This window comes from Drosophila obscura, unplaced genomic scaffold (assembly GCF_018151105.1).
Source record: "Drosophila obscura isolate BZ-5 IFL unplaced genomic scaffold, ASM1815110v1 contig_150, whole genome shotgun sequence".
Lineage (NCBI taxonomy): Eukaryota > Metazoa > Arthropoda > Insecta > Diptera > Drosophilidae > Drosophila > Drosophila obscura.
In genome coordinates, this window is record NW_024542736.1 from 13,204,541 (window position 1) to 13,219,687 (window position 15,147).

A 15,147-nucleotide genomic window follows, 5' to 3' on the forward strand; every position below is an offset into this window, starting at 1 on the left:
GCATCATATAGCTGCATAGAATCGGATTACCATATAATGGCTATGAAAATCTTCGGACCACGAAGCTAGTTTTGCTTTCTTGTTTTTCCTGCATTCTCGTATGTACCAACCTTCTTTCTAAATATATTTGATTTTGCTGAGTCAGACATTGACAATGGAACGTATTAAAAATTAAGCTTGGCACCTAATACGTTTCCTTTTCATCATTAAAAGTAAAAGCAGAAGAAGCGATCGAAATTCCTTTTTACTTCACCGTCGGTTATAAATTCGTTGAGCACTTTGCTACGCTCAGATTAGGAAGCCTCGTTATGGACTAAAAATGTTCTTATAAACTTTCCTATTATGTGTTGAAGTACTTATACCCTGAATAAAAAAATCATCTGGCAGCAGACTGAACTTTTGAATGTGAACTAGAATATCGGCCAATGACTTTTGTAGTTACGAGTAGGTTTGTATGGCAATTTACCAAGAAATACCAGTAATGATACTTCTACCCGGCTGATGTTCATAGTACATTGACAAACTGAGCTGCGATTTCAGACAATTAAGCGTGACCAACGAATCAATCGAACGCGATGTATAATATCAGGTATATACTCGTATGTAATCAATTCTTGACACGAATGCTGTGGCTGTGGAGAACACAGCCAATTATTTGGTGTGCTGACGTCGCGCAATCGACACTATGCATCTCTAATTGGGGGAAAAAATAACGACAGCACCGTCATGGCAAATCTAGAGTAAATTTATTTTTATCGCCTTGCATGCATGTTTTAATTAAAGACTCTTCAAATTGTACTGGAGAGCAACTACAACATAACATGAACTTTTTTAGTGCTTTGAAATCTTTAGGCGTTCTTGAGGACTACTTGTACATACAAATGTATGTATGTAAATTGTCGCCTAAGTTGCACTTCTAGGTAAATTAATTGAGATGAATTCAGTCAGCTACGTACATACGTACATCTGTATGAAGTTAAGGAGCAGACGGGCCGACGAGCAGACAGGAGAAACTTTCCCATATGCTAACGTTCCTCTCGTAGATGAAGATACAAATCTGCACGAAGCCTGTTTCCTGTTGTGCTGAGGGTGCATTTATTCGCATGACTCACACCAACGGTTACAGGTAACGATACACAGATAAATGCTGAAGCTTCATACAGCTACAGGTGTACACCATAATGAAGATGGAACTATGTGAAGAAAAAGAATATAAACACGACATATGGACTTCTCTACCCACATTAAAAAAACGAATCGTTTTTAGCATCGTTTTCGCCAGCACGATGATTCGGTTGAGACTGGCGTGCTTTTTGGGCGACACAAGTGAACATTCCGGGAAACTGTTGAGGGGCCTTTTACTGAGGGGGCCTTTTAGAAAAATTAAAGTTTAAGATATGGCTTGTGCATATATATTTCTCAGGTGATAGCTACAAGCAGAACGGTTTTTTTTAGAACGAATGACTCAAATAAATTTATATGGAAAATAAGTCTAAGTCTAAGGCTTGAGTTCTGAATCTTTTTTTCTTTATTACAACATCATTATCCACAACCTTTTTACTTTTCTTCTCTATACGAGAACATAGATTTAATATACCCCATAGCATTTGGGACATCGACCCAATTGTTGATTCTGATCCATCATATATGTATACTTTTAATTGTAAATAAAAAATGTTAACTCAAGTATATGAGAAAGAGGTAACAAACGAGTTTTTTGTTTGCATACAAAACTTTATTGAAATGGTATTTTTTTTCTTAAAGTAATGTTTGAAGACGTTAGATAAACGAACACCCTCTTAATAAAGTGCACTAATAATGATATTTTATTTGAGTTCTTAACTTTTAATAATAATAATAAAAGACTTCAATTAGATTTTTGTATAATTAGTTTAAATCAGACATAAAATTGCTATTTATATAAAATAAATTAGATTTCTTAACTATACTAGTACACATACGACACAGATAATAAGGTGCTCAAATAAATATGTTTTACAAATATCAACGATATTATTTCCAAAGTCACAAAGGAAGTTCAATACAGAAGTCAAACTTCATTTATAAGTAAGGAAGTTGTTAGATAGAACATATAAAACCTAACACAGTAAAATGTTTTACGCAATGGCTGTATTACCAACAGTTTGAATTCCACCGAACAAAACAAAAAATTTTCATTTCTCTAAAATCGTGCACTGACTAGATAAGACAAATAGCGGTTGTTATATCAGGACGACGGGTATTCCTAGCAGATATTCAGCATTACATTGCGTAAATATGGATTGCACCTTTTGAAGCTGACTTATAAATTATGTATACATATATTAGCAGAATAGTTGGGCTTAGTACGAATGTTGATACGGTTGTAGCTTCTGACGGCGTTGATAGCAATATGTCCAAATGGCTATAATTGCCAACTGAGTAAGCAAAAATATTGTGGCGGCTGTAATGAGACCTAAATGGAAATGTGAGTATTGCATTGAATAGGACACTGAAGAACATATTAGGTAAGAGTATGTTGTGGCGTACCGAAACAAAGTTTATTTTGATCATTTCGTTTATCATTACAGAAGTTATCTTACCAATTGCGTTCACGCAAAATCCATGGCCCTCTTCGCTAGCTGTAAATGTTGTTTCATTGCCATCATAATAATCGCCGCTTTCTTGCTTATTGTGTTTAAAGCCGAATTTGTCTGTGATTTGAATTGACTGAACCAGCAACATGTCACTGGGTGCCGATTTCATTGACATATCGATATCCCGACGTGTACGTGACATATTGTCTATAGAATATAAAAGGATTGATATGAAAAATGGCTTTTAAAAATCAAAAAGCTAGGTAAATATATATGCAAACTTTACTCAGCTTGAACAATAAATTACCTGTTATATTAAGGGACCTTCGCTTTCGACCATAGGACACCAATGATCTAAATTCGCCGCTGGTGTCTTCCTGGTCGCATTGGACTGGCTCACAACTTGGCATACAAGGTGTCACTAGTGCTCGGAACTGAACGACCTCACTTGAAGGGAACTTAAACGCATCGAAATTGGAAAGGAGCACCTTGCCGGAAAGAGACCCCTTATAAATGGGACCCATGATAAAGTGATCAGTTGGGCAGCCGTTAGCGTCGATTAAGGTAATTTCAGAGTTATCTACGCCATCCATAGCTACCAGCTCGCGAATAAAGATCTCGTATGGACTTTGCTCGTCAACAATTTCAAATTTCAACGCTAGTGGATCTCCTACTTCAGCAGAGCGCATCATATCTGAGCCATCTCGGGAGGTTATTCGCATTATCACATTTGGTGAGTCGACAATGACCTCTTCGGAAAGTGCGGGCATAATATCGCCGCGTACATCTAGGTCAACGCCATTGCTAACAGACTTATTTGTTAGATCATACTGACAGGCCAATGCTAAGCCCAAGTCTGACGACGTTACTATCATGTCATGGTGTTGTATAATTATATCATTGACATAACGTCCCGAACTACTCTGCCGTACGTTACATTCTAAATCATGGTAGTTCATACGTAACTCAAAGTCTAGTGCGCTCTTAACATCAACTGCGCAGGATTTGGGAGAACCTTTGGCGTACACTTTTCCATTAAACAGTTTCGAGGTGCGTATACGTGCCAGCATATCTCCGCCACCGCACTCTATAGTCACGTTATAGCAAGATGTCAGCTCGTATGTTGACGCTTCAGGAACCTCCAGGAAAGGTTCTTGGACATCAGCGAGAGTGGCACGACTATGGTGCGATAAGCGACACACCATGTCCCCAGTATCGTTGTAGTCATAAGAATGACATCTAGTCGAAGAAACAGTAATCATAGCTAAATAACCAACAACAAAAGAACGAGAATTTATTTTTCTCACCTATAAGGGGAATTGAGGCAAAGCTCTCGACACTCATCAATACTGCTCACTTCCTGATATACAGAATCTACTGTTTTAAGAATACGGCCGGGTAGACGCTTAAATTCGCACAACTTATTTGGTTCGTCGACGCAGTGATTTTCCAGATAGTCGCTTCCCTCTTGTGTCTGAAAAGCGTTCGAGCCAGCCAATGTTAAACGATCCAACTCACTCAGTTCACATGCTCCGGAGACTCGATCATAGTTAGCTGATCTACAAAGTTGGACATACAAGAATGGAAAATGTGTTAACACAAAATGATAAAAAGTTAAGTTGAGGAAAAAGTCTTCGGATTGTTGTATTATTGATGATTGATAATAATCTGATTTTTTTCGGCAAAGCTGTGTTAATTTATCGACGGAGACAAAAAAGTTTTTCTCACAGAGACTTTTTTTTACCGATTGTACCTACACCTTCATATGCATTTGCATGTGCATGTACGTACATATATGCTTCTTTGTTCCTATCTGACTGATTTTGATAATTATATACGTATGTACTGTACAAAACACATATAAGGTTATGTGAAAAGTTTCCGCGACGCCACACGCCAGTCTCGTCGCTCTAAACTGAAAACTCGAATCCTAAGAGTTCTTACCGGCATGTGAATTCTGTTTCGCTCAGACAAAGTTCAAAGCACTCGCGCCTTGACGTCAGCGATACGGAACGCTTAACTTCCGTCTTGAGCTTATAGTTTTGAACACGATCGACATACCACGCTCGGGCACAGGGTTTCACGGAAAGGCAAGATTTTTGTGCATAAATTGTAAATACGGGAAATTGTGATTTTGTCAGGGCACCTGAAAGTAGGAAAAATAAGTAAATTGGTGAAAATAGGGCAATTATGATATTGAATTATTATTGTTTTTTGTACTAAAATTTAAACCTGAACACATATGTATGTATATATTAACCCACCTGGCAACTGATCAGCGTGGGCTGAAAATAGCACGCAAAGTCCAGTTTCGTAATTAACTGACTGACAGGTTTTGTTTTTCCTACACGTATCCAGGCAATCAGTGAGCATAAGCGTGCCTGGTAGGGAATCCATAAGCTTTTCAGGAGCTGAGAACACAAATCTATGGGAATAACAGTAACAAAAATTCAAGTTCATTCAATCCCTTCTTTTAAAAGTTCAATAACAATTACTGCTTACCCTGTAACAATTTCAAAGCCTACAAGATCAGGATTACAATCTATTGGTGCATTATCGTAATAAATTCCACTCTCTTCAGAACCCGACGAGCTGGAGATCACTTCCTTCGAGTCTAAATCTGAAGCGGCCGATAAGTCAAAAGCTGAGTTGCGAGTTTCAGCCGTATTTATTGGATCTGTACCAGTCGACACTAGAACTGTCTCAGTTTGCGAAGAAAACTGATGACTACTATTATTTAGTTCAGAAGTCTTTGAATTTGACGCTGGTATTTCTGTAGGGTTTGAAATCTGTTCAAGAACGTTTTCTTTGTTAACAGTTGGTATTGCTTCTGTAACGGACTCTGCGGCTAGTCTACGAATGCGTTCAGTTTCTTTCGCCGTAGCAACGCTATATAGCATTAGCGCTAGAAAAAATTGACGCATTAAATTTATGCGTTGCGGAGGCTTAGCCATTATAACGATTTGGCTGCTATCTGCAAGTAACCAATAATATTAAATGTTTTAAAAAACGTATTTAAAAAGAATGTATGCCAACTCGGTGCACCTATATGTAGTAGCAGAGAAACTATGAGAGATATTCAAAATGTACAACATTGATTGAAAATATACAACAGTCAATTACTCCTTTTTTAGAAACTGAAAGTAGGTATTTGAAAATGCTTTTTTATTGCGAACTCATTGCGGATGTTCTTTCATTGTACAATATAATGGATTTTCATAGCACACAGTAGAATGTATCAGTTATTTGTAAGTCTTCATATTTTGGTCTGCCACACTGGCACCATCTCAATCTTCTTAAATAAATGTGTTTGGCATAAGACATAATGAAAATAATGAAATCCCTCGGAAAAGCAACATTGCGGGTAGAAACTTTTTTATGGCAGCACAGCCCACGAGTATAACAACTGGGCACGTCGACGACCTCTTGCACTATCCGCTACTATTCCTAAAAATGTAGGGAGTGTGAGCTTATTTTTTTCTGGTTCGCTGAGTTACACACTTGCGCAATTGCTAAGTCAATGGCCATCGCGTATGATTGACGGTTGTGCGGCTAAAACTTTCAGGGGTTATGAACTTTAATTATATCTAAAGTACCATGTAGTTTTAGAACAGAACTCCGTTGAAATATGCAATCTAAAAAGTGCACCAAAACAACACTTTTGATTTACGCTCTTAAAGTAACACCTTAAAAATCTATTTTTTTTTAACTAACAACTTAAGAATTCGTATTTATATACTTGGTGTGTTACTCAATTTGAAAACCTATTATACATACATGTATATGTACGTACTTATGTATGTATGTTCATAAATTCACAGGTTATTGCACAATGAAACAGTTATTCTATGTTAATGTTTATGAATATATGTACATGTCGAAGCAACATCCGTGTGCAACAAGATTGCAAGATGATTGAATGGATGACCGCCAACGCCACCAGCCACCAGGCACCCTAACCTGTCTTGGCTACGGTACTTTAGACCCATCCCCGATTGACCAGCTGCCATAGTAGTTTCACCAAATATACATGCATATGCACATACATATAAACTTGCTCTTATGTGAAGAAACTACTATGTACATATGTATACAAAGATCCACCCATTACGGTTCGGTTCATGCTGCAGTGCAGTCTAAAAAACCCATTACATTTATAAAAATAATACGGTTGCAAGATTTTTGAGCATTATTTTTAGATTTATTCCTGCTTAACGAATCCTAACGTGTCGGTCTGGTGCACATGAATATGAATGCCAATGTAGCATGTCAGGAATGACCACTCGGGAAGCTGCGTTATAACAAGTCCAAGACCATTTTTATATACACACAAGCTTGTAGAAAGCGGCAGAAGAATTAGGTCAATGATTATCGTCAAAAAGTTGTCTTTCTGTGCATAGACATACACATGTACATATGTATACATTGCAGTGCCCGTGGCGATCAGTTCAAACCTAACCGGTATGGACACCAGAAGGAAGTGGCACTGCCTAACTATGCCGTTGATCCCATCCGATTAGTACAATTAGTCACTTATAGACAACATTTCTGTAAAAAATCGAACATTTATTGAAAGAAAAACGTTAAAAACGATGTTCACTCTTTGAAACCAAACGCGACCCCCTATATTAGAACGGGACACATTATGTTTGAATTAATAGCAAGTCTCAGATCTACCGTAATGTGGTTTATATAGGAACTCTTCATATTGTGACGGACTTCACCACCGATTCACATTTAGCCTATTTTCGGATGCATGATGTAATTTAAAAATCAACACCAGCTAAAGTCAATAGAAATCCGAACTCCAAGAGGAACCGCCAAAAACTTTCACCATTCTGAATGTGTTAATGATTTCATTTGATTCTTCTCTAAAAGGGAGAATTACTGGTTGATATGGTGAATGTATTTGTACTCAATTATTTGTGCCTTTTCCATTTCATAAAATGAAATATAATTATATAAATTTTTGATTCTCAATTTATGTAGTTAAAAAACGGTTTAGTCACGGCATTGTTTCTTCAAACATGTAATTCTAAAAAATCGTAAACTGTGTTTATAATATATACATAAAAACATGCAGAATTATATATAGAATTTCATGCCACACAATACAACGAAATATATATATGAATTTCTCTCTGGTATTGTTTGAATTTAGTTTTTATTGCTAACTATTTGCACGTCTGGCGAATAAGCCAACCGTGGCCCTATTCATATCAAATGTCCAGCCATCCAAGCTGAAGTTGAGTATTTTCAACCCATTCTAAGCGGACATCGTAATGTTCGCTAATGTTTTGACGGAAGCTGTTCACTTGTATCTTAAGACCATGGGGCTTTTGCATTATTACACAGTTCCTTGCTTTAGTGCGTTTCTACACCGGTTGCTGCAACAGCTTCTTTTTCTGCGTCTCAGTTTACTTATTCAGAATGATTGTCTCCGTTTTTTCAATGCTGGCATAGTCGTCCGTCAGCTTGATCGCTGCTGTTCGAATAAACCGGTTAACACTTTTTGTGATTTTTCTTAGTTATTCTTCAGTTAGAGCAAAGGTTTACTGAGCTGTCTCCGTGGTTCTTGCATAGCGGTTTGTTTCAAACCAAAAGACTTAAGTTACAAACTTGAACGATTAATGTGTTTGCCACACTAGGAGTCAGTACAACCTATACAAGTGCTGTTTGAATTCTCAATAAATAAATAAATGTCATCAAAAACATTTTTTATAAAGTACAGCTTCAAAAGAAAAGTAGTTGGATTTTTTATGGTTGCCCTTTCAAAGGCCTCTCAATTAACAACCATTTTTAAAACTTAGCAAAAATCATTTTCGTAATTTACTGAACAGTAATGTGAACAGTTTTATACCATTTACAAAATAACAAATTACCTAAGCAACAGTTTAAAAATCGATTTCTTATACGGTTTATCCCGTAATTCAGACTATATATAGCCTTACACACTAAGCACAACGAAACAGGAGAACACTTTCGAAAGAAGTTGCACTTTACTGAGGAGACTAAGAAGAAACCGAACTTGACCATTCAATGGTTGATGCAGAACTGAAATCTTCAATGCTACCAAGTGACTTGTTATAAAAATTAGATAAAGAAGTTCTGTAGGCGCAGCCAGGTGTGTTGGTTTTCAAGAAATGAGGCAGCGTACTACCTGCTTGAAGTTGGAGCCCCAACATATTCAAGAGAATGGTGTTGGAAAGAGAAACAGAGGAATTCTGACAAAAGAAAGTCTTAAAGCAATGGATGCTTGACGTTAAAGAATCTCAAATGAAAAGAAATTGTAAGCATGGTAAATCTCACCTGTTAAAAGTCTCCACAACATCTCTACACAGTCAAACTTCAACGGTCGAGAACAATGTGCACCTGTGTTCTCTCTTTCTCTGTTCTCTTCGCCTGTTAATAACATGCTCGTGGGTACATATTTATACATGTATATGTACGAGTGTATGTACATATGTACCTACATTAACAACGTTTCCGCCATACAAGCTCTATTAATTTTTTTGTTATGAACCTGTTAACGTTGAAAATCTAAGCCTAGGAGTACAACTTTGGCGTGGTAATAGGGTTTTCTAAGCTTATAACTGTTGCTTACTTTTATACACTTTTCACTTTCACTAATATTGTACATGTGAAATCTTTTTCCCCTTATTTTCACATTTTCTTGTCGTTAAGGCTTAATCGGATTAAACTAAAGCTGCCCATACAATTTGTGTGGGCTGCATTTCGACTTTATGTGTTCTATTTCGGATCGCATATACGGCTAGATCAATGATATTTCACAATCACTCAGAAAGTTGATTAGCCCACATATTTGGCAAAGACATCGCATAGCAGCTCGGCAAGCTGGCGTTGCTTTCAAAGTGGACATATGTATGTATGTAAAACTAGAATAGCCCATCAAACGGTGTTTGATTTCCAAATTTATGGGTCAAGCAAATGCAAATCAGTTTGGGTCCGCTGTTCTCAAGAAACGGGTCGTGCTTGGATAACAAATAGAGTAAACAATAAATATGTACATATGTATGTCTGTATAAATAACAAAAATTGGCCATTAGCTCGATACAGTTACAAAGTTTACGGAGTATTAACAAAAATGTCCAAATGTATAAAAAAAAACCTCTCCATATATTGTTTCCGAGACGCTATTGCTCATTATATATCAATAGATTTTTAGGCTATGTGCAAAATGAACGGAAGTTGCTGATTATGGTATGGTATCATCTGCAAAGCGTGAAATGTGAATATGGTGTTAAATTGACATGACACAGCGATCTGGCTTTACTGACCCAGTACTTTAAATTTACTTTTAAAAAAGTTTTATTCACTCGCAACTTCATTACTAATCAGTTCAATCGGCAACGTGCCAATAAGATAATAGAATTGGTCTTAATTACAAAATAATGTCCCAAACGTATAACACTGTTGGCTCATTACCTTTAAAGTAATATTCCAACAGTCTCATATTGGTCTGTACTACAGCGCCTTATAAATAAGATTCATTTTCAGGGCGAGTGGGCTATTGTTTAAACCTGGGCTAAGCGATGTACAAGTTAACGTCGGTGCATATTTTTTGTATTCTCTTCAGTTTTTCAGTAGCTTCCAAAGAAAATAGTCCGAATCCCCGCATAGTAGGCGGATTTCCCACTGATATTGTTAACGTACCATATATAGTATCCGTGCAGTTATACGGCAACCACCATTGTGGCGGCTCAATAATAAATAATCGTACTATTGTCACCGCTGCCCATTGCCTTGCCGGCATACCGCGGCGCCTGCTAAAAGTCAAAGTTGGTGGATCATCGCGTGATCCTACGGATGGGCAGCTATTCTCTGCAGCCTCGATTCATTATCACGATAAATGGTCTGCCAAGACAATGGATTATGACATTGGATTAATACGATTAGTCAATGAGTTGACTTACTCAAGAAAAGTTTGTGGTTTTGAGCGTTCTACCTTGTTCTACCATCATATTTACGGCTTTCTTTTCAGGTAAAAGCTATTGGTATGAATCGCCGAAAGATACCCGATGGTTCATTTGCAACCATTGCCGGATGGGGCTTTACAACTGCTAACGGTTCCGGTACACAAGTTTTGCATTTTGCCAGAGTGCCAATTGTCAATCAGACAGTCTGTAAAACTTTACTTGGAAATAGAGTTACGGAGCGTATGATTTGTGCTGGATATCTGAATGACGGTGGCGTGGATGCCTGTCAAATGGACTCAGGCGGCCCCTTAGTAGTGCGAAAAGAATTGGTTGGCATTGTATCATGGGGAATTGGATGTGCATTAACGAATAAGCCTGGAGTTTATGCACGAATTGAGACTTTGTTTCCTTGGCTTAACAATCTTTTGAAAAAACTGAACACTGCAAAGGAGCTAGCAATACCACAAATCTATTAGGATTCTTTAAGTAATTATCAGAACGCAAATGTAAAAAGTGTAACGTAATCAAAAGTATAGCAAAGAAAAAGAAAATAACGAAATAATGACTAGTTATATTACAGTAGACCAGCGGCAAAGAACAAAAATGATTCAATTGAAGCTATTATCGCTCGGCACGGCAAAGCAAATAACCGCTTTTCCAATTGAGAATAGTAATGAGAAAACACTGAATTTAATTTAAGCAGCAGAAAAAACATCCGCATTAAACTTCCGTCAGAACTCAACCTTTACTAGACCACACTTTGAAATCTACAATTTGGATTAACCAAAGGTAATAGTGAATAAGTTGATACTATCCCCACAAGCCAATCTGCACTTCAACTTCCACATAGACTAAAAAATATTTGAGTTCTGAGTTAAAAAATTAGTACCACCACACGAAATTTGTAAGCTATACCCATCTTCGGCCAGTGATTAGATAACCATTTTCCATTATATATACATATATCTATCACTTTCATCACAAACACAAAGATTTTCCGTTATTGCGGACACCAGTATAATTTATTTTATTGAAAAATAGAATTTTATGTTGGGGGCCTGAAATTTATAAATGGTTATTAAAATATCTGTCGACATGCTCGAATAGTGTATGTAGTACGGCGTGACACTTGTTGACTGTCTAGGAAAGGTTCCTTTCACGAAAAGAGCTTACTGGATCGGTGTCGAATCTGACGAGCTTCTCCCTGCGCTTACCTATCCCAGGTACCTCGCTCCACAGCCTTTGGGGATCCGTTGGCGGGTAGGCTGCTTGGTTCAAGAGTCGCATGCGGTGTCCGCTAAGCGGGGAGTTATAGTCATTGGAGTACTCCTGCGGATCGTAAGTCTGCGTCTGGCCGGCAGAGTTGGCCAATTTTTCGCTAATGAAGCCACCCTCCTGGCGACCCGGCTGTGCCTTCTTTTTCTTCTTCGTTTTGGGCTTGTTGCGCATAAGAGGCTTCTTGGGCTCCTGGTGTACATTGCCCTTGCCGAATATCCAGTCGAAGGGTTTCTTTCGCTCACCGAGCACGCAGGCGCCGTATTGTACGAAGGGATTTGGAGGATGGGGGAACATGCTGGGCATGGCCCAATCGTTCTCGTTGTACTGCGTTTCACAATGCTTCACGTGCGACTTCTTCAGTCTTTCCGGATGCATGAGGCCCGCCGGCGGGGTCACTCCAAACTCATACTCCGCCTCACTGTCGGTAGTTTCGGAAAGGACGAGGTCGTTTTCACAGTTGTCGATCTGGCGTCGCTCGCACTCTTTTTTGAGGTGGTAGACCAGGCGCTTCTTGTCGATGAAGCTGCGGCAGTAGCACTCGGTCACGGGCCTGTGGCAGGAGCACTTGCTGAAGCCCATGCTCTTGAGGCAGCGCTTTAGGTCGCGCACCTCCTTCAGTAACGGATTCTTCACAATGCGGAACTGGACGGGTTTCATGTTGACGTAAGGGTTTGCGGACCGTTTCAGCGTTTCCGTGTCCTTAAGGGGTCGCAGAGTGATGATGTACTCGTCGTTCTTTTTCTCGATGTGCAGCGTCGGCACCTGCACCAGGTCCTCGGCCTTCTCCTCATAGTCGGCAGGCGGTCGCGGCTTGTGATTGTAGTAGGTCATGTACTTCGACACGGGTATGGTGTCCACGGGGTAGTCTTTGAGAAAGTAGCGCATCAGCTCCCGTATGGATCGGCGAATGGCCCCCGGTCGCCACCCGGGCTTCTTGGCCAGTGGGTGGGCGGTCCAGAGCCACCCCATGTTGCTCGGCACCTTCGAATCGCCGTCAAAGCAGTGGGCATGGCTGCGCGCCGCATGTCCATCTCTTCCTTTGGGTAGCATTGCGTAGAACTTGGACTTGAAGGGCATTTTCCGGCGTGGGGGTCGCTTTTTGCGTTTCTTGGGCACTGCGCACGGATCCTCCAAATCCTTGCCCTTGTCCTTGACGTCTGCAGGTTTCCCGTTATTGCGAGCCGTGGAAACTCTGGAGAGCTTGCAAGCCTCCTCGCAAATCTCCTCAATCTTTAGACTCTTGTCGTTGGACTTATCTTTGAAGAGCTCCTTTAGCTCTGCGAATACACTGGCTAGATGCGGCTGCGGTTGCTTGTCTTCGGCTTCCTTGGCCATTGACAAACGCGTCTGTTTGTGGGTATGGGGACATAGCTCAGCCCGAGCGGACTTCTTAATACTTTTCTTCAGCAGCTCGTAGTCCCGCACTATGGCATCGAACGCCTCTGACGTGGGCCCATCATCTGCGACACTTCTGTCCGAACAGCCGCTCATGGAGCCAAGATCAAAGCAGGCTTGATCTTCAGGCTGTTCGAGATGTGTCAGCAGGATTTTGTCAGCTGTTGCATTCTCGTCATATGGCTTCTCCTTGAACATGGGCACTGGTTTGTAGCCGCAGTATGGACAGGCCCCGATCTTTGGCAGCCAAGATACGTCCTCCCCGCAGACTTGGCACAAGCGGCACGAGCTGATAAGCATCTGCTTCAGGTCTGGGGCCGACACCTGATGGCACAGGCGGTTGGTGGCGCCATCCCCGAATGTCGCCTGCCGCTCGGGCGAGAACTGATCCGAGGGCCCTCTTGGAGGTTCAATGGTCAGGCAGGGGTCGTCCGCGTCTGGGCAGCCATAGACTGCGTAGGGTCCTGCCATGTCCACCAGCTTCGAGGGCTGCCCCTGAAACAGTTTGCCCACCGGTTGTGAAGTGTGTCGATAAGGGAGCATGTAGACTCACTTTGGGGCCACAGGATTGGTCCAGAATACCGGCGTCGTTGACGTTGCGCATGTTGAGGCTGCGGAACTTGGAAAGGCTGCTGCGGGGGTCCGAGCAACGGTGATCAGACAGCTCCTTGTCATCTGGCCTGAAGCCCAGACATGGATCGGTGGAGGAGGACGGAAATGTTTGAGAGCTGTCGCCCACCATGAAAAAGACGTCCTGCTGGTCCACAAACTTCTCGATGCATCCTTTGAGGTCATCGCTCGCCGAGCATAGACCGGAGGCGGTCCCGTTTATTTCTCTATTGAAGTTCAGGGGCTATCGCATTTAGGTGGCTTCAAGTTCCGTCAGTGTTGCTACTTACTCTTTCATGCTTTGGCACCGCATTTGCATAGATATTCTGACGGTGGCCATGCCGACGGTGCACCCACGGCACGTGAGCTCCACGTTGGCAGTGTGCACCACTTGCTGAATAGTATTGCACATGCGCAGGATCACTGACTCGGGCAGCACGTAGCAGCCGCGACCTTAACGAGATTGAAACTGATTTTAGAACATTTCCAGCAGGAGGCTGTGGCTGTGGATGTGAGTACGTACCGATCTCCTTTTTCATATAGACAACTGCGATCGAGATGCCCTCCGCTAGACTCTTTGCCAGACACTCGCCCGCCATGGGGAAGGTCTTGATCGGCTCGGGGGGCAGACACAGCGCGTTGATACGATCCGCTTTGAGGCATGGCGCAACGCCTTTGCAGATGTCCACCTTGATGCTCAGCTTGTCTTGACATTCGAAGTCCCGGCCCGGCATATACAGCTTCTGGACGACCATGTTGAGCGTGAAACAACGCATGTCGTCCTTGTTTGACTTGCCTTTCTGACCAGGCCCCGGACAGATCGTTTCACTCTGATCCTTGGGGGGACAGGTGGAGCAGCACACATCGGTGTCTTTCGGGAACATCTGCCTCTCCCGGTTGTTCTGCCTGGTGGTGCACCTCATGTAGTCGGCCCTGTCCCGGTCCATCTTGGTGGTAACCAAACAGCGATGGTGGTCATAGCTCTTCCTATCCTGTTTCTCCGGCTTCTCCTGCTTCTTTGGTTGCGGCTCATTCTCATTCTTCTCGACGGTGGCCATTGTTCAATCAAATTTGGAACACGGAGTCTAAAATTTCCTTGCACAAATAATTTAAAACACGCGAGCAACGTTACGAAAAATTCACATAAATTGTAACAATTTTTACGGGCCTGAAAACTTGTAGGTTAACGCCCTGAACTAACAATAGAGAGTGAGCTCCCGTCCTACGAGTCATCCCAACAAAAATTGCCTCTGCCCAAATCAAAACTCAAGGCACCCTTATTGCACAGAATTTGTTTACTTGGAACTTTCCGATTCATGCAGGCAGTAGCTTCGTGCCGAAGCTGTCATGGT

The 15,147-nt window shown here is 41.1% G+C and overlaps 3 protein-coding genes across 4 annotated transcripts; 1 reads left to right on the plus strand and 2 right to left on the minus strand.

The window, feature by feature from the left end:
- Positions 1-1,876: 1,876 nt before the first annotated feature.
- On the minus strand, positions 1,877-8,629 carry LOC111066633. Its single transcript, XM_022355376.2, has 8 exons — positions 8,459-8,629; positions 5,079-5,550; positions 4,841-5,001; positions 4,521-4,722; positions 3,884-4,135; positions 2,884-3,815; positions 2,583-2,783; positions 1,877-2,455 (listed from the first exon to the last, which is right to left on the minus strand). The coding sequence occupies exons 1-8, from the start codon at positions 8,610-8,612 to the stop codon at positions 2,343-2,345; spliced, it is 2,487 nt and encodes an 828-aa protein (XP_022211068.2). The 5' UTR covers positions 8,613-8,629; the 3' UTR covers positions 1,877-2,342.
- Positions 8,630-10,091: 1,462 nt separating this feature from the next.
- LOC111066638 (trypsin alpha-3) lies at positions 10,092-11,485 on the plus strand. Its single transcript, XM_022355383.2, has 2 exons — positions 10,092-10,519; positions 10,579-11,485. The coding sequence occupies exons 1-2, from the start codon at positions 10,130-10,132 to the stop codon at positions 10,987-10,989; spliced, it is 801 nt and encodes a 266-aa protein (XP_022211075.2). The 5' UTR covers positions 10,092-10,129; the 3' UTR covers positions 10,990-11,485.
- A 21-nt stretch (positions 11,486-11,506) lies between these two features.
- LOC111066632 lies at positions 11,507-15,007 on the minus strand. 2 transcript variants are annotated; one of them, XM_022355374.2, is made up of 4 exons: positions 14,319-15,007; positions 14,086-14,248; positions 13,740-14,022; positions 11,507-13,681 (listed from the first exon to the last, which is right to left on the minus strand). In XM_022355374.2, the coding sequence occupies exons 1-4, from the start codon at positions 14,851-14,853 to the stop codon at positions 11,654-11,656; spliced, it is 3,009 nt and encodes a 1,002-aa protein (XP_022211066.2). In that variant the 5' UTR covers positions 14,854-15,007; the 3' UTR covers positions 11,507-11,653. The 2 variants fall into 2 exon arrangements, with proteins under 2 accessions (XP_022211066.2, XP_022211067.2); XM_022355375.2 differs by having other exon boundaries at positions 13,740-14,039; positions 14,319-14,453.
- Between the last annotated feature and the right edge of the window lie 140 nt (positions 15,008-15,147).